Below are 21,508 nucleotides of genomic sequence, written 5' to 3' on the forward strand. Positions count from 1 at the left end.
AATAACAGAACGCCACTAGCCGTCACCTTCAGCCCCCAACTAAAACCCCTCCAACGCATTATTAAGGATCTACAACCTATCCTAAAGGATGACCCAACACTCTCACAAATCTTGGGAGACAGGCCAGTCCTTGCCTACAGACAGCCCCGCAACCTGAAGCAAATACTCACCAACAACCACATACCACACAACAGAACCACTAACCCAGGAACTTATCCTTGCAACAAAGCCCGTTGCCAATTGTGCCCACATATCTATTCAGGGGACACCATCACAGGGCCTAATAACATCAGCCACACTATCAGAGGCTCGTTCACCTGCACATCCACCAATGTGATTTATGCCATCATGTGCCAGCAATGCCCCTCTGCCATGTACATTGGTCAAACTGGACAGTCTCTACGTAAAAGAATAAATGGACACAAATCAGATGTCAAGAATTATAACATTCATAAACCAGTCGGAGAACACTTCAATCTCTCTGGTCACGCAATCACAGACATGAAGGTCGCTATCTTAAAACAAAAAAACTTCAAATCCAGACTCCAGCGAGAAACTGCTGAATTGGAATTCATTTGCAAATTGGATACTATTAATTTAGGCTTAAATAGAGACTGGGAGTGGCTAAGTCATTATGCAAGGTAGCCTATTTCCTCTTGTTTTTTCCTAACCCCCCCCCCCAGATGTTCTGGTTTAACTTGGATTTAAACTTGGAGAGTGGTCAGTTTGGACGAGCTATTACCAGCAGGAGAGTGAGTCTGTGTATGTATGGGGGTGGGTTTTTGGAGGGGGGTGAGGGAGTGAGAGAACCTGGATTTGTGCAGGAAATGGCCTAACTTCATTATCATGCACATTGTGTAAAGAGTTGTCACTTTGGATGGGCTATCACCAGCAGGAGAGTGAATTTGTGTGGGGGAGTGGAGGGTGAGAAAACCTGGATTTGTGCTGGAAATGGCCTAACCTGACGATTACTTTAGATAAGCTATTACCAGCAGGACAGTGGGGTGGGAGGAGGTATTGTTTCATATTCTCTGTGTATATATAAAGTCTGCTGCAGTTTCCACAGTATGCATCTGATGAAGTGAGCTATAGCTCACGAAAGCTCATGCTCAAATAAATTGGTTAGTCTCTAAGGTGCCACAAGTACTCCATTTATTATTATTAGTAGTATTAATTATTATTAACTAGGTTACCGTTTTTTTTCAGTGTGGAAAATTGTGTGCTCAATGTTCGCCTTAAAAAAATAATCCCCTGGGTGCACATGCTAATGAAATGTAATGCGCACGTCTATGGTACATGGTGTGGGATAAACAGAGACCTCTCAGGCCACTCGCCCATTGCGGCTGCAGGAGGGGATGTGGGGACAGACGGAGGAGGCCTGGGGCAGTCTGGGAAGCCGCCATCGGGGACACGGAGAGGGAATTCAGCTGTGGCGGGGAAGCCGTGCTGTGCAGAGATGCTGCTGCGGCTGCAGCTAGTTACCCGGGTCCAGCGTTGCAGCAGTTTAACAACGTGGTTACTAGACGTTGCAGCTCAGTGGAGTGAAGTGCTGCCCTTTTGCTGGTCTCTGCGCAGCTTGAGATTTGCAGCCATCGTTCAAACACCTCTCCCCTGCTGCTGTCTTAGGCCTTGGCTACACTTGCGAGTTACAGTGCAATAAAGGAGCCCCGGGCGCACTAGCTCACTACCCGTCCACACTGGCAAGGCACGTAGAGCGCTCTGCCCCAGGTGACCAACCCTCAGACCCGCCCTTTAAATTCTCTGGGAATTTTGAAAATCCCCGTCCTGTTTGCTCAGCCAGGCGTGGAGTGCTCTCAGCGAATCTTTCCAGGGGACCATGCCTCCACGCGCCAGGCGATCCCCAGTATGGAGCAATGGCGAGGTGCTGGACCTCATCAGTGTTTGGGGGGAGGAAGCTGTCCAGTCCCAGCTCCGCTCCAGCCGTAGGAATTACGATACCTTCGGGCAGATATCAAAGGCCATGATGGAAATGGGCCATGATCGGGACGCACTGCAGTGCAGGGTTAAAATGAAGGTGCTGCGGAATGCCTACCGCAAAGCCCACGAGGCAAACAGCTGCCCCCAAGACCTGCCGTTTGTACAAAGAGCTGGACGCGATACTTGGGGGTGACCCCACCTCCACTCCCAGGACCACCGTGGACACTTCAGAGCCAAGTTCAATCAGGCAGGGGGAGGAGGAGGAAGGCGGGAGCGAGGATGCTGAGGAGGAGGGAGACACCCCAGAATCCAGAGATGCATGCAGCCAGGAGCAGTTCTCAAGCCAGGAGGAAGGTAGCCAGTCACGGCGGCCATGGGAAAGGACAAACACCAGAGGAGGTTCCCGATAAGCGGCTTTTATTTTGGGAAGGAAGTTATTCGGTGCGGGCTCTTGGGGTGAGGAGGATTACGGCTGCATGCATGCTATTGTGTAGACTGTGCTTGCCCTTAAGTACGGGGGAATCATTGCTCTGTCTGGTGTGAACAATGCTGCCTCTGTTAAGTGTTGCATTTTGCCTTTACTGATGCAACCTTGAGATCTCAGCCGTCCATGTTATCACTGGCCAAAAGCCTCCAAAGAACCAGAAAGAGGCCACGTAGAAGCAAGGAAGACATGTTGCATGAAGTAATGCAGCATTCAAGTAATGAGAATCAAAAAGTGTAGGATTGGCGGGAGAGTGAAAGAAGGATCCGCCAGCAGAACGAGGAGGGCTGGCACAAAAGCGCGGTGCTCCGGCAGCAAAGCACGGATCAGCTGATAAGCACAACGGAGCACCAAGCAGACTCTATCCAGGCGCTTGTAGCCATGAAGGCGGAGCACTACTGTGCCCGTCCCCGCCCCCTGCAGCCCTTGTCCCAAAACTCTCTCCCTTGTGCCCCCATGTCACCTCCAACCCACTTTCCCCAACATCCGGGTTCTTACTGCCACCAGCTGCCTCCAACACCTGTAGCTTCATCACCCAGCCCTGAAAACTACGACCCCGACCCTCTGCACTCAACCCCCATCACCAGGCATTTCAGCCGGCCAGAAGTGCAGCCCTCATTGCACAGCACTCCAGACAGGACATATGCAAATCTGTGATTGTACCGTTCCCCACCCCACCCCCTTGCCCTTTCTGTTTCCCAAGCAGGTGTGTTTATTTTCAATAAATGAATTTTCTTTTCAATAAATGGATTTTTTGGCTTTGAAAACATTCTTTACTATTCCATAAAGTAAAAGATACCTTAGCCCAGGAACTCAATAAGCACTGCAAGTCAGTGTAGCAAACACAGATTCCTACTAACATTGGAACCACTGCACTTCACTCCCGTACAGGGCACCAAACTGGTGGCTTTCAGCCTCAGATTGCTCCCTCAAGGCATCCCTAATCCTTTCAGCCCTGCGCTGGGCCCCTCAAATAGCCCTGCTCTCTGGCTGTTCAAATTCAGCCTCCAGGTGTTGAAGCTCTGAGGTCCATGCCTGAGTAAATCTTTCACCCTTCCCTTTACAAATGTTATGGAGGGTACAGCACGCAGATATAACTACGGGGATGCTGTCATTGGCCAGGTCCAGCTTCCCATACAGAGAGTGCCAGCGGCCCTTTAAATGGCCAAAAGCACACTCCACAGTCATTCTGCACTGGCTCAGCCTGTTGTTGAAGCTCTCCTTGTTGCTGTCAAGGCTCCCTGTGTAGGGTTTCATGAGCCACGGCATTAACGGGTAAGCGGGGTCTCCAAGGATCGCAATGGGCATTTCGACTTCCCCTACGGTGATCTTCTGGTCTGGGAAAAAAGTCCCCGCTTGCAGCTTCCTGAATAGGCCAGTGTTCCAAAAGATGCGTGTGTCATGCACCTTTCCGAGCTAGGCTGCGTTAATGTCAATGAAACGCCGACAGTGATCCAGAGGCGCTTGGAGAACCACAGAGAAATACCCCTTCTGATTAATGTACTTGGAGGCTAGGTGGGCTGGTGCCAGAATTGGAGTATGTGTCCCACCTATCGCCCCTCCACTGTTAGGGAAACCCATTTTTGCAAAGCCAACCACAATCTCATGCATGTTACCCAGAGTCACGGTTCTTCTGAGCAGGATGTGATCAATGGCCCTGCAAACTTGCATCAACACGATTCCAACGGTCGACTTTCCCACTCCAAACTGGTTAGCGACCAATCGGTATCTGTCTGGAGTTGCCAGCTTCCAGATTGCAATAGCCACCTGCTTTTCCACCGTCAGGGCAGTGCTCAATCTCATCTCTTTGCGCCGCAGGGTGGGGGTGAGCTCCTCACACAGTCCTGTTGGAGACCCCAGGGCATGGCCACTAGTTAAGTTGAGGGGATGGAAGGCCATAAGGGTCGAGGAAGTCTCCCTGCTGAAGGCCTAAGGGCTTCTTCTCAACCCCCTTAATAGAATTCAGGCCTGGCTGGTTTGAGTAAGCTCTTTTGCTCTTAAAACAATGTTACAGTTGTAGATAATGCCTTATAGTGTAAGGTTTCCTGACGCCAAGTCAAAGATAACAGGAGAGAGAGCTACAAGGCCAGACAGAATGTGCTGATTGTTTAAGTTGCTAGGAATGCTTGTTAGAGGTTGCAGGAAATAAACATTGTTGTAACCCATATAAAAAAGGCAGAGTATTTGTGCAAAGTTTTGATTGGCTGATGTGTAGTGCAGTAGCATTAAGAAATATAAAAGTGTGTGTAATAACCTGCTCTGATGTGCAGGATTTGAGATTCTATTCTCCCTGTACCTTGTTTGCAGCTACAAATAAACTATTCTGCTTCTCCACCTCGTTGTGATTATTGGATGACGCACACCGGGTAACGACCCCTGCTGTTGTTCGCCTCTGGCACTGGGTGCCGGCAAAGTCCCATGAAAGTGGCTTTTCTCATCCAGAAGTTCTGCAGCCACTGCTCATCATCCCAGACTTGCATGACGATGTGATTCCCACCACTCAGTGCTTCTTTCCCGAGCCCAAAAGCGGCGTTCCACGGGGGTGAGCACGTCCGTGAATGTCACAAGCAATCTCGTGTCGTATGCGTTACTCGAGTCAAGACTCCTCACTGTCCGTTTGGATCTTAAGGAGTAACTCAACTGCCAAACATGACGTGCTGGTGAGACTCGTCAGCATATTCCCCAGCAGTTCGGGCTCCATTCCCGCAGACCAAAAGGGAAGACACAGTGCGCAGTACAAAAAACATTGAAAGATGGCGCCAAATGTGGACGGAAGCACTGGGATTGCTGGGATGCAAACTGATGCATCACGGGGCATTGGGACAGGACCCAGACTGCCCCCCCGCCCCGTTCCCACAAGCCACAGCGCCAGAATGGGAAGAGGTGCTCTGTGGGATAGCTGCCCATAATGCACCGCTCCCAATGCCGCTGCAAGTGCCCCAAACATGGCCTCGCCAGTGCGCTGGCAGCTGTCAGTGTGGGCAGACTGCAGCGCTTTCCCTCCTGCGCTCTCCGAGGGCTGGTTTAACTCCAAGTGCTCTACATCTGCAAGTGTAGCCAAGCCCTTCGGCGCTTGAGCCACCTGACGTCAAGTGGTGGGTTCCCGTCTGTGGGTGGCTAAGCAGACATAGAGGCCCCCTGCAGCCCTGTTTTAGGCACCTGTCTGTGAGAGGGGGCAGGGCTTAGGACACCCCTCCCTTGTCGCCTCTCCCACTGGCTAGCTTTGGATTTGTCTCCACTTACACTTTATAGCGCTCTAACTTGCTGTCTCAGGGGTGTGAAAATTCACCCCCCTGAGCACAGCAAGTCTGAGCGCGTTAAAGCGCTAGTATAGACAGGCACCCAGCACTGGGAGCCATGCTCCCGGCGCTCATCCCCTCGTGGAGGCGGATTACCAGGAGCGCTGGGAGAGCTCTCTCCCTGGGCTTGCGTGCGACCACACTCGCACTGCAAAGCGCTGCTGCGGGAGCGCTCCCACGACAGCGCTTTGAAGTTTCCATTGTGGCCATTTCCCCAGATGGCTCCCTGCCGAGTGAGCTGGGTTTTGTGAATCTTATTGTCAGGTGCCTGTGATGCCCATGCATGATACAGGGAGTTTAGGCCCCTAACTCAGCTTTGCAGAGTTGCAGACTATGATTTTCTAGTTGCCAACCGATTAAGCCCTGTGATGTTCAGCATTGCAACACCAAGTCATGGATTGCTCCCTGTGCAAACAGTCTCCTCTCCGCAGAGCCCAGCTGAGCAATTTCTGATTGACACGGGTGTGCACAGAACAGAGACAGAGCACAGGCTGGAGAGTGACACATCCCAGTAAAACCCAGACTCCCCTCCTAGAGGCGCGATATTCCCTGTGGGGGCTGGGGGGACACAACCAACTCAGGCAGCAAATCCCACGGCTCTGCCCCCGACAACTGTAGCTGGGACACTAAAGTGGAAGAAAGAAGAAGAATTGTTTGTCATGTTTTATTTACAGTAATTACTAAAGGTGGTAAGTAAAGGGAGCTGAGAAGGAGCCTTAATAACCACAGCATGGCAAGCAGATCCCCAGCTACTGAGAACAGTTTTCGTAATGGCACTAAAATAGCACCAATGGCCAGGAATTAATATAGGGAATTAAAGACTTACAGTCTCACTTTCAGTAACAAGTCATAAATCTCTCTTCCCTTCCCTTCCCTACTCTCCTTTTCGGTTCATTTTTCTAACCCTCCCTTCTGATCCCTGTTTATTTTCCTGTGTTTCTCCCAGTCTCCTCCCCTCCCTGTTACAGATCAGCCCCCATGGCTGCTCCATCCCACCCCCTCCACCCCCAATTTTATCCCTTCCCCTCTTGCTGCCCCTAGGCTGGTTCTGCTATCAGGGATAGTTTCCTGTCACTCTTCTCAGTTCTATTTTCCACCTTTTTTCCTGGACTCTCCCTTTCTTCTTCTTTTATTTTCATTCACATTTTCCTTCTTGCTTCTTCTAATTCCCTCTGGTTAAACCCGCCCTGTCCCTGCCTCCCCCAGTGCTGCCAACCTCAGGAGGTTAAAAAAATCATGACACTGACTGAATGATGATTTTTTTAAGGTTATACAATGGTTTTTCCATCAATCGGCACCCCCTACCCATCCCTTCCACCGCCCTGCCACCGTGTGTGTGGGACTGTGACAGTGCGACCAGTTGTCCTGAAGTGACTTGGGCCCCTGGGGCAGGAGCTGTGGCTGGGAGACCCCATGAGATCCAATCCCACAGATCTGTGCAAACCGCTCCCTGCTGCTGCTTCTCCCCAGCCCCCCAACCCCTGATTGATTCGTGCTGGGTCCCTGCCCAGCCCCCACCTCTGCCTGTCCCCAGCCCGGCTGTTAGTTCTGCCCCCTGCTCAGCCCCCACCTCTGCCCCTCAGGGCCCCTCTGCCCCTCATGCAGCCCCAGGGGTTCTTCCCCCTCCCCCTCCCACCACTGGGGCTGCAGGGAGGGAGGGGGAGGAGCTTCCATGGGCCATCAAGATGAGGCGCCAGGGGCTGGGTCGGTGGGAGTCTTCCAAGCTCATAGAGTCTGGGGTCCGTGAGGCCAGAGAGGCTGATTTCTGGTTCCCCACTCTGCTGTGGGTCTCAGGGACACACGTGGAGCTGGGATCCCGGCCACACCCAGAGCCAGGGGCGGATTCTCTCCCCAGGGACGGAGCCCGGCGGGAAAGTGAAGATCGGGGTCTCGTCACCAGCATCGATAAATGTCACCTGGCCCCGGTCACAGTCCAGACAAACCCGGATCCTGCTGGGGGCCCGGCTCAGGGTCAGGGGGGTCGCAGGGGAGGTGAGAGCCCGGAACCGACCCCCGCACCGCTCCATTGCCCAGATCCCCCCCTCAGGGCTACAGCTGATCCCTCCCTTCCTCCCCACAGACTCTCTGGCCACCCCCAAAGCCCAGTGTTCCTCACCCCCAACCTCCACCTCCCAGCAATGTCTCCCCAAGGTGAATCCCTCACAGCCCAGCACATAGCGCACAGTGTCAAATCTCTCAGGGGCGTCGGGCAGTCGCTGCCGCGTGTCTCCCCATCTCACACTTTTCCCATCCTCAGACAGGACGAGGTCGGGATGAGCCGTGTCTGGATCCAGAGTCACATTCGCTGTGCGGGAGAGAGAATCAGAGTATCAGGGGCAGAGCTCGGCCCTGGGGGAGGCCGGGGCCATTTCTCTCACTTCCCAGCAGCCCTGTTCTGGCTGGGACAGGCCTAGATCGCAGGGAGCTGCCTCTGTCCTGGGCACCTGAGACTGAGCAGGGATGTCACTGCACTTCCTCAGTCTTTGTAAGGAGACCCACTCCATTAATTTCCCATTTGCTTGCATAAGCGTCAGCTCCCAGCTACCCCTGTTGATTCTACTCCATGCCCAGCAGGAGAGACACACCAAGAAAGATTTTAGAGGAGGGAGCAGAGGAAGCAGATACAGTTTTGAAGACCAGAGAAAATCTCCCTCCTCCAATGCAGTCTCCACTCCCAGGGCTGGGAACAGAGAAGAAGATGCAACATTGGGGAAGAGCTGATTAACACCAGAGAGTAGGAGGTGGCATTGGGTGAGCTAGCCCCATCCCCAGGCCAGAGAGAAGGGAGGAGCTGGCAGCATCAGAGGGAGAGCATCTCCCCAATCCAGGAAGCAGGGAGCAGCTCCAATGGGAGAGCCCTGCCCTGCCTGGAGGAAAGGCAGGATGTTGGAGAAGAGTAATGGGGAGACCCCCTGCACCGGGGTAAAGCAGAGGGATGTGTCAGTCCTCAGGGCAGAGAGCTCTGTTCGGGTGCTGCTCAGGGAGAGTGTTTCTGTTCATTAGCATGGGCATGAACTCAGCACTCAGGTTGGTGTCAGGATTATTTGTGTGATGTCAGCTTGGGATCTCCCCAGGTGTTCCGGCACCTTGGCAGAAGTTGGGGAGGGGGGTACGAGGTCACAACACCTGTGGCCCTGCCCTCTCCCTGGCCCTCCCCACTCTTCATCTTCCCGCCGAGGCCCTTACCCTATCCAGGCTGGGAGCCTTGGCCACTATGGAGAGCCCCTGACCCTCCACCTTCCCATGTCCACTCTCCGGCGTGCACCACCCAGGGCAGGTGGAGGGTCCGGGGGGAAGAGGAGCAGGGGTGGGGCCACTGAGAGGGAGAAGCACCAGGAAGAAGCTGCACTACACAGGGCGCAGTTGATCAGCCGCCCCTCCATGAAGCACAGCCAATGCTGCGATGCTCCACGCCTGCCCAAGGCTTGCAGTGTGGGGGGCCAACACGGCACCCTGCCCCCAAACTATGCCCATGTTCAAAAGAGGGTGAGCTTGGCCCTTTGGCCCCCCATGTTCCAGAGCCCCTGGATCTCCTCACTGTGAACAGGTTATTTTTAGGGCTGTGTATGCCACAGCCACTGGTGATTTGGTTGGTAACTTTCGTTACAATCTCAGGAAGATGTTTTCACTGGAATTTTCTCATAATTTAAAGACAGTCTCCTGCTGCAAACTCACCCTGTCTGTGTGCTCCTAGGGATTCCAGTGCAGACAGCAGAGTGTCTGGCGGGGGAAAGGAGAAAAGAGACGAGATTTCAGACTTTCGTATTTATAACAGCGTCCCCACTCTGAACGCATAGAACTGTGTTTTCATCATGACCGAGAAACAGATCGAGAGGCCCAGAGACACACTCAGGCATTTCATAGAAACTAACTGAAACCTTCTATTTCCTCTCTCATTCAGCCATCTCCCAGCAATGGAACCAACGTCCTTTCAGCCTCACAACCATCCCAGGACACACAATCTGTAAGAGAGATTTACTTTTCCCCTCCTCATCCCCTCCCACCCTTCCAACTCCAGTTAGTTTGTCTCATTCACTCACAGCCTTTTGTCATAACCTAGACCCAGATCATACAAAGACTTTGGCAGAAAAGTAACTTTACCCACTTTGGTCCCTTTGGCCAGGGGTCAGGCAGCATCATGTTGTGCGACGGACACTTGACAAAATTACCGGAGTGGGTGGTGGACACTGGCGGGGGGTTATGTCATTTAGTCATCATTCAACCCGTAAAATAACGTACAATTTTCCACACTGAAAAAACCATAACCTAGCTCGTTAATAAATAATAAACAATAATAATAGGAATAAATTCAACTCAGGTGAGTGTTTTTGAATGTCCCTCACTGCCGCAGTCAATATTTTTTTGTGGGATTGGGGCATTAAAATAAATATTTCTCCTAAAACCATATTTCAGTGCATTTGTGTCACTACTTTTTCTTTTTCTTGTTTAAATAATATGTCTCATGGGAGGATGAGGCTCTGTGTGTGTGTGTGTGTGTCCCCCACCTCTACACCGCTTACCCCATGTCTCTCCCCTGTCTGTGTCCCTTACATGGGAGATCCCCCATCATATCACAGGATGTGGGAAGCAGAGGAGGGGGGTCTCTCAGTGGAGCAGGGTTTCCCATCGCCTCACTGTGACCAGGGCACCCCTCTCCGGGCAGGGGTGATCCCACGGTCAATGGGAACCTCCTCTGTCTCCTGACCAGGACAAAGGGACAAGCTCTGGCTGTGGGTCTGTTGTAAGCGGGGGCCAGGGTGGAACAAATTCTTTGCGGGGGACGGACTCACCTCTGGTGGCTCCCAGAAGTGGCGTCCCACTGTCCCTCATCCCTGCTGCTCATGGGAAGCTAGGCTGAGGGGGAATCTGTGCAGCTGGGGGAGGGGTAGCAATGAGGGGCTAGTGCTGTCTGTGGGGAGCTGTGCGATATGGAGGTGGCACTGAAGAGCTGGAGCTAGTCTGAGGGGGGCTGTGCAGTGTACGGAGGTTGTGCAGTGGGGGGCGGCACTGAAGGGCTGGAGCTAGGCTGAGGGGGGCTGTGCATCCAGCCACAGAGAAGTTAGCAAAGTCCAATACCCCCTGTGTGGAGACAAGGGGGAAAGTGTCGTGTGCATAATCAGTGGTAATTGACCAATCAGAGAAGAGAACAATAACATGAAAATAACTTGAAGGAAAAAAGCCCTGCCAATGATGTGTTCATGCATGTGTAGTGTGTGACCTATATAAGGTACTTAATATTCATACCGCTCAAAGGTGATTGGAGAAGAACTAGTAAATATGCAATTTGGAGGTGTCTAATATTCCAGACATTGCAAGGGGTAATTAGAGCTTCCCAGGAGAAATCCCCCATGACCCACCTATGCCCCAGGAGAAGGGAACTGACAAGCACTTCTTTCTATATGCGATGGCTAGTAGCAAATATCCCAATGGCTGGTGATGGGGCACAAGTCGGGGAGGGAGTTAGAGAGAAATCTTTCCCAGGTGTTTGGCTTTTGGGTCTTGCTGAAATTCTCAGTGTCCAACTGACCACCATATTTGGGATAGGGAAGGAATTTTCCACCAAATCAAATTGCCAGAGACTCTGGGGTTTATTTTTGCCTTCCTCTGCCATATGGGGCACGTATCATTTACCGATGTTCAACTAGAAGAAATGGTGGTTCTCTGTAACTTGAAGTCTTTAAATCATTATATGAGCGTTTCAGTAATTCAGCCAGAGTTTACGGGTAAATTGCAAGAGTGGGTGGGGAGGTTCTGTGGCCTGCAATGTGCAGGAGGTCAGAGTAGATGGATCATGATGGTCCCTTCTGACCTTACAGTCTACGAGTCTTTTCTTACTTTGTAACTGTAATCGAAAAGCATGTTTCTGGTGCAAAGAAAGGTTTGAATTAATCAACCTGAGTGTCTTGGACCCAGGTGTCTGGCCTTCTCACCCAACAATTAAATAGAAGCATCATCTAAGTGTGAACCAATTGAGCAGCACCATTCTCTTCCCACAGTCTCACAGGCTCTTCCCAATTTCCATTCCTAGATCCCTTCTGGGTACCTTTGAACTTCCTCAGAGTCTCCATTAGCACAATAGTTTTCTGGGAGAAATCGCTGACTTGCTCTTCCAGTTCAGGAGAAATCTCCTCTGGCTGCTGGAACTTCCCCTTCTCACACCTGGAGAGAAACAATTTCCCGTGATTATATTTCATTGTGTGACTCATGATAAGTTCTGGCTAGCGAGTCGCTGCTCTAACATGGCTGGAGTTCGAATTCCTTGACTTCTCCCAGCCTCAGAGCAGGTGCAACATAGCCCATGGCCGTTCAACCTTCCCTTCTAAGGACTCCTTAATATTCTTCAACTCTGGTCTGGTGAGATGAGCTCTGGGGACAAAAGGGGAATTGAGTCTCCATGGTCAATTCACTCTTTGGCCTCCATGCTCTGAAGGACAGGAGGTTCCAAAGTGCTGTAGAAATCTGTCCACTAGGAACTAAACTGAGACACCAACTCCCCCCTCCCCAGCTCATTCCACACAGCTCTCCAAACAGTCCTCAGGCAGGAAAAGACTCAGATGGGAAAGACTCTTGACCACTGCTGCCTTGGGCTGAATGGTAACCAGGGCCCCAGTAGTGACAGGCCCATATTCCATCCCCACAATCCTGAGGCAGCCACTCCCCCAGGGATGTGACATCTCGAGGAAACACTTGAGGTCAGTCTTTCCCACTGAATGGACAATTCCAGAGTCTTCTGTACCAGGGTGAGAACCTCAGGATGAAGTGGATCAGAGAGATTGGTATCCGACTTTTGATCTTCCCCACACATTTTTCAGTAGAGCCCTGGGGAGATGTGGTGCTAATATCACCAAGCTCTTTCCCAGATTTGTGAGGGGGAGCAAGAGAGAGCCACGTACCTGCTCAAGGTGCTTCTGATATCCTAGAGGAGAGAGAGAGAAGAGAATCTCAGCCCCATCGGACACCTACAGGGGATCTCAGGGAAGGGAGGCCCCGCCCTGGACACTATGCTCCAGTGCTAATATTTCCCACTCAGTCTCACCTGCAGGAATTCACTCGCTGGCTTCTGACACTTCCCCTCCAGCTCACCAATCAGCTCGCTGAGACGGGAAATCTCCTCGGAGAGTTTACTGACATTTTCATTCTGGATCCTCACAATCTCCTCGTCCCGCTTTCCCAGGTGGGCCAGCAGGAGTTGCTCTTGTTCCTCCAGGAACTGCCGCAGTTGGTGAAATTCAGACACAATCTTCTGCCTCTCAGTTTGTGTTTGTTTCTGTACGAAAACAGGGCAAGGGCTGGTCAGGGACATGGATGGAGCCCGGGGTCCTTTCATGTAGAGCTGAGTGTGCAGTAGAAGTGGAATGGGAGCAGGGCCGGGGGCAGAGTGGGGGGTCGAGCCCCCCCGGCTAGAGGTGAAATCTGCGCCTATGCCTGTGTGTACTAGGCTGAGGACTCTCACACCTTCCCCTTTGGCCGCTGCATCCCTCTGAAAGGGAGGTTTCCATGTCTGTCATGGTCAGCGTATTCTGTTATTCATGGTCTCTGTGAATTCAAACCCAGAGCAGCAGGAGGCAGGACTCAGCACTACACTGACACAGATGCCACAGAAGAAAAAAGAACAAACACGTTAATAATGCACAAAATGACCAAACACAGTGGACAGCACCTCACGGGGACATTCAGTTCACTTGGGGAGGATTTCTGGGAAAGCCACAAGGGCTAGATAGTAAAGGAGTACTTGTGGCACCTTAGAGACTAACCAATTTATTTGAGCATGAGCTTTCGTGAGCCACAGCTCACTTCATCAGATGCATACCGTGGAAACTGCAGCAGACTTTATATATACACAGAGAATATGAAACAATACCTCCTCCCACCCCACTGTCCTGCTAGATATTAACTAATCAGCTGCAATGGAAGCTTAGGGCTTCTCTACACATGAATCTAACCCAGCAATCCATGAACATCGAGAAACACACACAAGTCCACGTTCACTAAGGCCACACAGGAATCTGCCTCCAAATGGATCTCCCACGGCCAGTCTCTGTCAATTAATAACAACAGGCACCTTACCTGATACTCCCACCTTTTCCGCTCTCTAGTCATTTTAAATCCCAGAAGCTTTTCTCTCTCTTCCCTCAGAGTCTTCAAATGGGCCTGGATTTTTTCCTGAAGAACCATAAAGGATTTGAGAGGTTTCATTTAGATGGCTGAGAGGGGTGTAGAGCTGGGTGTTTTTCCACCCAAAACCCAAGATGATTGTTGGTGAATCGCTTTGCCACATCAGGACCACCAAGGAGATGAAACCTTATTAATGCAGACTGGGAGCGTGTCATATTCTGACTTGTTACCCATTTAGGTTCAGGTATTATAATAATTAGAGAGAGATCTCAATTATAACCAAGCTTTATTGGTATTTATGAATTGATTAGTGGAACAGCGCGTAACAGGACACTGGAGTCACATGGGGATGACTCAATAAATCTGGGTTTGAGAAGGTTTAATAAACAAAATGATACAAATCCCAGAAGCCACCAGGTCCCTGGAGGTGGCTTTGTCCAGTGAAAAAGAGACAGGAGGAAACTGAGGATGCAGGAGGACACCTGTGAGGGTGGGGGCAGGAGTGGGGGGTGGTACTTTGATGCAGAAGGATGCAGGTGGGGGTGTGCTGACAAAGGCAGTGGTGGGCCCAACCAGGCCGAGTGATACAGTTGGGGGTGGGCCCATGCAGGCAGGCATGGGAATGTGCTATGTTCGGGGAAAGCTTCAATGGCCACCCTAATTAAACAGGCTGATTTGTCTGAAGAACGGTTGGGGTTTGCCCCAGTGCTGCCCTAAACCCTTTCCGTGGTAATGCCCCCTGGGCAGGTCCCCCACTGTCCCATTCCCTCATAAAGATCCCGGAAGCAGTGGATTCTGGGAGATTTCAAAAGGCTGCCTGGTGGGACTCACAGAACCACCTTGGCTGGTCCTTGCCCACGTACACAACAGAACAGGTCAGACTGGCACCGGTCAGCTCCAGCCTAGGGTTAGTTTTGTTACAATCCAGTGTAAACCCAGGGGTATTTGACATGGACCTGAGCTGTCTGGAGCCCTTCTGTGTGCAGATTCAAGGTGCTTGGAGTTTAGCCCCATGATCTCCTCTACTCCAGGCCGGCATCTTCCAAGTTTAACCCCTAATGGAGCAATATAGGAGTTTAGAATCCCAGTGGGAAACCTCGTCTCCCTGCTGGACCTGGGACCTCTACCAAGGAGTCTTTTCCTCCTCATGGCCGCACGTCATCACTACTCAGTGCTGCTGGGAGTGGGGGGCGGGGGCGTAGCCGAGTGGATAGGACACTGCACTTCTACTTGGAAAAGCGAGGGTTATACACAGCTCTGCCACTGACCTATTGAGTGACCTTGGACAAGTCACTTCCCCTCACTGTGCCTGAGTTTCCCTTCCCACACTTTGTCTTGTCCAGTTAGACTGTAAATGGTTTTGTGCAGGGCCCCCCACAATCAAGGTCAGATCTCATCTGGGGTCTGTAGGGTCTTCTGGGATGCAAATAACAATATTAAACACCGTGATACAATCAGTAATAACAGTTACAGCTTGTAACTCCCCCTTCTGAAGTCTGAAAGCAACACTCTCACAGGTTGTCCTGTCCTGTCCTCTTGTGAATCAAGCACCATCTAGAATCAAACCTCACTGATCATTTATCAACTTCTGGTCTGTAGAAAGGTCCCATAGTCACTGGTGGGAGCTGGGGTTGGAAAGGATTTAGCTGCTCAGAGAAAACTTTCCCACATCAGACAAATTGAAAATCTTCCTCTGTTGCTTTTCTTGCCAGGCTGGAGTACCGTTTATGTGTAAATCCGCTTTCATGCAATGAAGGCTACACACAGCTGAATGATGCAGTTACACCTGTGTCAGGCAGGGCCGCCAACAGGGGAGGCAAAAGGGGCAGCTGTCCCAGGGCCCAGGGATTTAAAAGGGCCCGGGGCTCCTGGCAGCTGCCGCTGCTACCACAGGAACAGCGGTGGCCGGAGCCACAGCCATCGGCGCCGACTCCGTGGGTGCTCTGCACCCACCGGCAGCTCCCCGCGCCGCCCCCCTGCTCCAGCTCACCTCTGCCTCCTCCCCTGAGTGTGCCACGTCCCCACTTCTCCCGGTCCTCTCCCAGCGCTTGCTGCTGCCACGAAAGAGCTGTTTCATTTGGCAAGCACCTCCACCCCCGCCCTGCCTCTCTCTCTCACACAGGCACAGCGAGCAGCTTTCCACACTACTGGCTGCTTTGTCTTGGAGCAGAGAAGCAGCCGGTTGTCAGACACGGAGCTTTGAAAGGGGATATCCGCATTCCTACAGCCCAGTGAGTTCAAAACAGTGACAAGAGTGGCCACTTGACTTAAAGGGATTACGGGACCTTTCCGGAGGCCGATCGCAGCGCTGTAATACAACACCTCGTTCACACAGACACTGGGCGTTTCAGCCGGGGCGCAGCAAGCGTTACGCTTCTCGCAGAGGTGGATTACCAGGAGCGCTCCACCTGCAGAGTCCAGGCGCTCAACGTGCCTTGCCGGTGTGGATGGGTCGTGAGTTAGGCTGCCTGTGGCTGCTTTAATGTGCTCTAACTTGCAAGTGTAGCCAGGCCCCATGTCTCCCTAATGACAGGCTTTGTGCCTGCCATCAGTGGCCAAGGCTCCCTGCACCTGCCCAGAGGAAGGAGACTGCGGGGGGTGGGGAGATTTAGGTGGATCCAGAGATCAGGGAGAAAATCTGGGAAATTAGGAGATTCTGTGGCTCTGAGAGACTGAGTCTGAAAAAGAAAGAATTTCCCAGATCCCCAGTGTTTCCTACCTTGTATTTCTGGGCAGCCTCCTCCAGGAGAAGCACCGGGTGAGTTCTGTGCTCTGAGGATCTCTCACAAACCACACACACGGCTTCCCCGTGCTCATCACAGAACAGATCCAGGGCTTTGCCGTGTCTCTCACACAGATTCTTTTTTCCTGGTTTGAAATCCAGTTCTTTGATTTTTTCCGCTATATTTGCTAGCTGACAGTTTTTTCGGAGAGTCCCTTTCGGGATTCGGGCTCTGCAACTGGGGCAGCACAAGGGGTCAGAGTCCAGCTCTGCCCATTTCTCGCAGTACTGAGTGATGCAGACCTGGCAGAAGTTGTGCCCGCACTGTACGGTGACTGGGTCCCTCAGATATTCCAGGCAGATGGGACATTTAGTTTCCTCTTGGATTTCCCTTACAGGAGCCCCTGAGGCCATGGCTGCTGGGATCTCTAGGCTTCTGTTCTCTCTGCTTCCGCTCTGGATCATAAATTGTTTTGTTGATAGTGGAAATATACAAATAAATAAATAAAATGTTAGTTTTTATTCCATTCCATTTGTTTCATGAAAGACATTCTTTTGAGTTGATTCATTAAAAAAATAGAATGGTAAAAATGAAACAAAAATAATTTTGTTCAAAAATAGTGATGAAAAATAATTTCCCTGGGTTAACCATGCCCAAAGATATGCTCATGACAATGAGGTTTTTCACACGGCAGAGAACAATCTGTCTCACAATATGTTACATTGCCTCTCTCGCAGGCACGTCACCAAACCTTTCATAAACACAGGACCAGAAGTCACCCCCGCTACCCTCTCTTCCATAGCTCTGTGGCCACAAAAAATACAGGGCAACGTGAACTTGCCCGCAGGATAACAATCTTACCCTGGATACACACAATCAGTTGGTACCAAAGTCCCTGTTTAAGATGCTTAAGTCTCAGTTTCAAAAGCACTTCAATGCAGAAAATTCCTAATGAATCCTATAGGTGCCTAAACTCACTCAGAGCAGTGGTGTCAGATCTGGGAGGGTCCAGGGGGGCCATGGTCTCTGCACTTTTTAATATGGGCACAGTAGCCTTGGGAAGGCAGAAAGCAACAGAGGCAGGGGCTGCGATTCAGAGTAGAGGAGCTGATCATGCCCTGCCCACTGTTCCTCCTCTTCCCCCTGAGGTCCCGTCCCCTGGCCAGGCTGAAAGCCAAAGCCAGGCTGTGCTAACAGGGAGCCTGGGCTGCTGTGGGGAGCCCCATGTCCTCCATCTGCTCAGCAGCTCTGCTGAAGTGGGGCCCTGAGAGGTGGAGTGTGGCGGGGAGGGGGGGGACATGCCTGGCCATTTGGGGAAACTCAGCCTCCCCCAGCCTCCCCTACCCTCCGCCAGTGGGTGGGGTCCAGTCTGGTAGCGTCCTCTGAGTATGTCTAAAGGATCAGGCCTTGTAGGCAAGTTCAGACAAAACACCTGGGGGCAGTGGGGAGCTAAGAAGAGACGGAGAGAGGAGGAGCTCCGGCATAACTTTTATCCCAGGACTTAGGGCACTCCCCTGAGATGTGGGACCCCTCTGCTTCACGTCCCCCCAACTTCAAAGTGCTGCCTACACAGCTGTTTTAGAGCACTAATGCAAGCTCCAGTTTGTCATCCCAGGCTGGGAGGCTCAGCGCCATGGACTGTGGAGATGAACCCCAGGGGCCTCTCTCGCCTCATTCTTTTTATTAAAGATTGCTTACAGTATGGTTCTAAACTTTAATATACAATCTTTGAGCCTTAAAATTCCACCTGTACACTAAAGTGAATTGCACTGAATATCATTAAATCCCTGAATCCTTCTAAAATAGACATTGCTTTCCTGCATAACAGGTGGGCCCAGGTCACCAGCTGGCTTCACTCAGCATATCACTATGAAAGTTAATGTAGCTACTAGAGATGGATGGAGAAAAACAATTCAATTTTGCAACAACTTGGAAGGTTTCAGAATTTGGTTTTGGTCCACATTGGAATGAAAACAGAACCCTTTTGCGCAACTGAATTATGTTAAAATGGGTTGTTGTTTTTCTCTCTCTGTAAGCGATTGGAGAGTCCACCTTGAACCTCAGAAACGTTACCACTGAAAACTTCATCATAATTTATGTTCCTGATAAATGTTTTGGCTTTCGCAAAAGGAAATTTTTCCGTGAAAAGATGTTCAGTTGAAAATGTTCCAACCAACTCTAACAGTTACACTGATTTCTGTCAGCGGAGGGACTTGGAGCCGAGAGTTTTAAGGGATCCAGTGTGACATTCTACTTTTTTCTAATTCCTAAAAGTGTCAAAACACTGATACAGAGACAGCGCAGTACTTACAGCCCATTTTTGCAGAACCAATACATTGAATTGGTTTCTACAAGCATCCACATTTTTGGTTCCAAACTACACTTAACCTTATAAACTTTTGAGTTCCCCCCTCACTGTGATCTCAAATGTACCTCAGAGTTCATTCTCACGCTGTCCTGACCCTCACATGTTATATCGTCATTATGTTATATCAAATATGCCAGAACTTAAGTAGAGCAGCACATCTACAAATGTTGTAAAATCATTTAACAATGGAAGATCAGCATTTCTAGCAATGTTGGATCATTTGCAGAGGTGCTAACGAGGAATTTGACATTATTTGTGCAGGTAGACAATGGCTCAAGTAATTGTGTACTTGAAATGACATATGTGGGCAACTGAGCCAAAAAGAAAAGAACAATTAGTCTATAAAAATCTCCTTTCCCATAGGAATGATGGTTCTTTTATGTGGAATCCTGCTCTCCCTGTGTGCACTGAATTACCACAGATGACACTGGGAAATCTATGTATGAAGGGAAGCAGAGAACCAGAATTTCAGAAGGTGAAGAATTTTGCCCATAAGTGTCTTTTTCTTTGATTTTTTTCCTTACAGAAGAGCATTCAGAATTTGTTCCAAAGCCCATTGAAGTCAACAGAAAGACACCTGTTGATTTCAATGGACTTTGAATAAGTCCCTAAATAAAAAGGTGAACTGTTTCTTTAAGATATGGCTTTTAGTTTGGCATCAGTTTATCTAGGAGGACTTTAACCTTACTGCAAAGCTAGGAACTGTTGATGGAGTAGATAAGATGATGCTTTCCTTCAGTTTTGCACGAAGTGTTGTTAAATACCAACACCGGGGTAGGCGTTGCTTGGGCTACGCACAATTTTGTGGTAAGACCAGTATTTTTAGTCTGGTAATTTCCCTTTGCCCTCCTTCAGTCCTATTCCTTCTGGTTTGTGCATGCATAAGCATGAAAGTTATGAATCGTTAGAAGGCAATGACATTGCAAAATCCCAAGAAAAATACTACTGTTAATGAGAATTGTGCATGTAACCCCCTGCTTACTTCAAGGACAATTCTGTACTATGACACTGTCAAATATAAAAAATAAATGAACCAGATAGCTGAATAATAAGTAAGTTCACCAGAAACACACATTTTTGAATCTTAAGGACACAATGGGTCAAAACCTCAGCAGGAGTAAATCAGCATATTTCCATTGACTTCAGTGCAGCAGCTACATTGATTCACACCAGTTGAGGATCTAGCCCAATATGACTTAACCTGTAAGGTATGCAAAGATTCAGGGCAGAAAACTGAAGCCCCACTGCATGGGACAATGTGGCTTCATGAGGGTCCCTGTGGCATGGGGCCCCAGGCATTTGCCCTACTTGCTACCCGCTAACTCTGACTCTAGCTTTTATACGCAGAAAACCAGTTATTGTGGCACAAGTGAGCCATGGAGTTTTTACAGCATGTCGTGGGGGTGGCTCAGAAAGAAAAAGGTTGAGAACCTCTGATCTAGACCATCCCTGGCAGGTATTTATCTAACCTGCTCTTAAAAATCTCCAGGGAAGGAGATTCCACAACCTCCCTAGGCAATTGATTCCAGTGCTTAACCACCCTGACAGTTAGGAAGGTTTTTCTGATGTTCAAACTTAACCCCCCCTTACTGCAATTTAAGCCCATTCCTTCTTGTCCTATCCTCAGAGGTTAATGAGAACAATTTACCTTCCTCCTCCTTGTAACAACCTTTTAGGTACTAATTCATCAAGCTGTGAAAATCTCATGTTACATTGCTATGAAAACAACCCACAATGTATTTGACGGTAAATCACTTTGAATGTAGAGGTATTGTAAAGTTTCCATAAAGAGAGAAACAAATGCTCATAGACTATCAGGGTTGGAAGGGACCTCAGGAGGGCATCTAGTCCAACCCCCTGCTCAAAGCAGGACCAATCCCCAGTTTTTGCCTCAGCTCCCTAAAGGCTCCCTCAAGGATTGAATTTACAACCCTAGGTTTAGCAGGCCAATGCTTGAACCACTGAGCTATCCCTCCTCCCTCCCATAAAGAGAGAAACAAATTCTCACAGGATTATTTATTCCTTGTGTTTTGAATAATCTGTCCAAGCAATAAGGATCGTGTATTAGACGTTAGAAACAGTCCTTCTGGAGCAAAATTAACCCACCTGGTTGGGTCTTCTGAGAAGTTTAACATCTCCCGGGTGTGGCCAGACTTCGCTCCTCTGGCTGGGACAGTCCCATGCTCGGTGACTGTTCCCGTCGGTCACGGAGGCGGCTCAGCTCATTTTAGCGATTGAGGAGCTGCAGTTTTGTCTCGGGGCTTCTCCGGGGAAGGTTGTGAACAGAAACAGGGTTTGTTCCGATCGATAAACGTGTGCTCGGCTCGCGGCCTTCGCCCGGGGACAGTGAAAGTAACACTGGAAATTGCCTCAGTCCAACCCCTGTCCCGGGGGGAGGGGAGAGTCTTCTCTGAAAGACACAGCCCCAGTCCCGTGGGGCCGCCAGTGGGGGGAAACCGGAACTTTCTGTAAAAATTTAACATACAGGGGCTTTGTTGTTGCGGGGGGGGGAGGGGGTTGGGGGGTTGTGTTTGGGGGTTTTTTTTTTTTCTATTTAGTTGACTAGACTCAGCAAAAGGAG

At 50.3% G+C, this 21,508-nt stretch overlaps 1 protein-coding gene across 1 annotated transcript; it reads right to left on the reverse strand.

The window, feature by feature from the left end:
* Positions 1 to 7,374: 7,374 nt before the first annotated feature.
* LOC144274525 (tripartite motif-containing protein 10-like) lies at positions 7,375 to 21,174 on the reverse strand. Its single transcript, XM_077833403.1, has 8 exons — positions 21,034 to 21,174; positions 16,556 to 17,014; positions 13,789 to 13,884; positions 12,758 to 12,988; positions 12,615 to 12,637; positions 11,765 to 11,880; positions 9,397 to 9,441; positions 7,375 to 8,026 (listed from the first exon to the last, which is right to left on the reverse strand). The coding sequence occupies exons 2-8, from the start codon at positions 16,970 to 16,972 to the stop codon at positions 7,512 to 7,514; spliced, it is 1,443 nt and encodes a 480-aa protein (XP_077689529.1). The 5' UTR covers positions 16,973 to 17,014; positions 21,034 to 21,174; the 3' UTR covers positions 7,375 to 7,511.
* Between the last annotated feature and the right edge of the window lie 334 nt (positions 21,175 to 21,508).

The sequence above is a fragment of the Eretmochelys imbricata genome, chromosome 14 (genome assembly GCF_965152235.1).
Source record: "Eretmochelys imbricata isolate rEreImb1 chromosome 14, rEreImb1.hap1, whole genome shotgun sequence".
Classification (NCBI taxonomy): domain Eukaryota; kingdom Metazoa; phylum Chordata; order Testudines; family Cheloniidae; genus Eretmochelys; species Eretmochelys imbricata.

Coding starts and splice junctions, on each gene's coding strand:
- LOC144274525 (XM_077833403.1), bottom strand. CDS start 16,972: ATGGCCTCAGGGGCTCCTGTAAGGGAAATCCAAGAGGAAACTAAATGT. Junction 12,989..13,788: donor GGAAAAGGTGGGAGTATCAG/GTAAGGTGCCTG, acceptor GTTTTCGTACAG/AAACAAACACAAACTGAGAG. Junction 12,638..12,757: donor CAGCGAGTGAATTCCTGCAG/GTGAGACTGAGT, acceptor TCTCTCCTCTAG/GATATCAGAAGCACCTTGAG.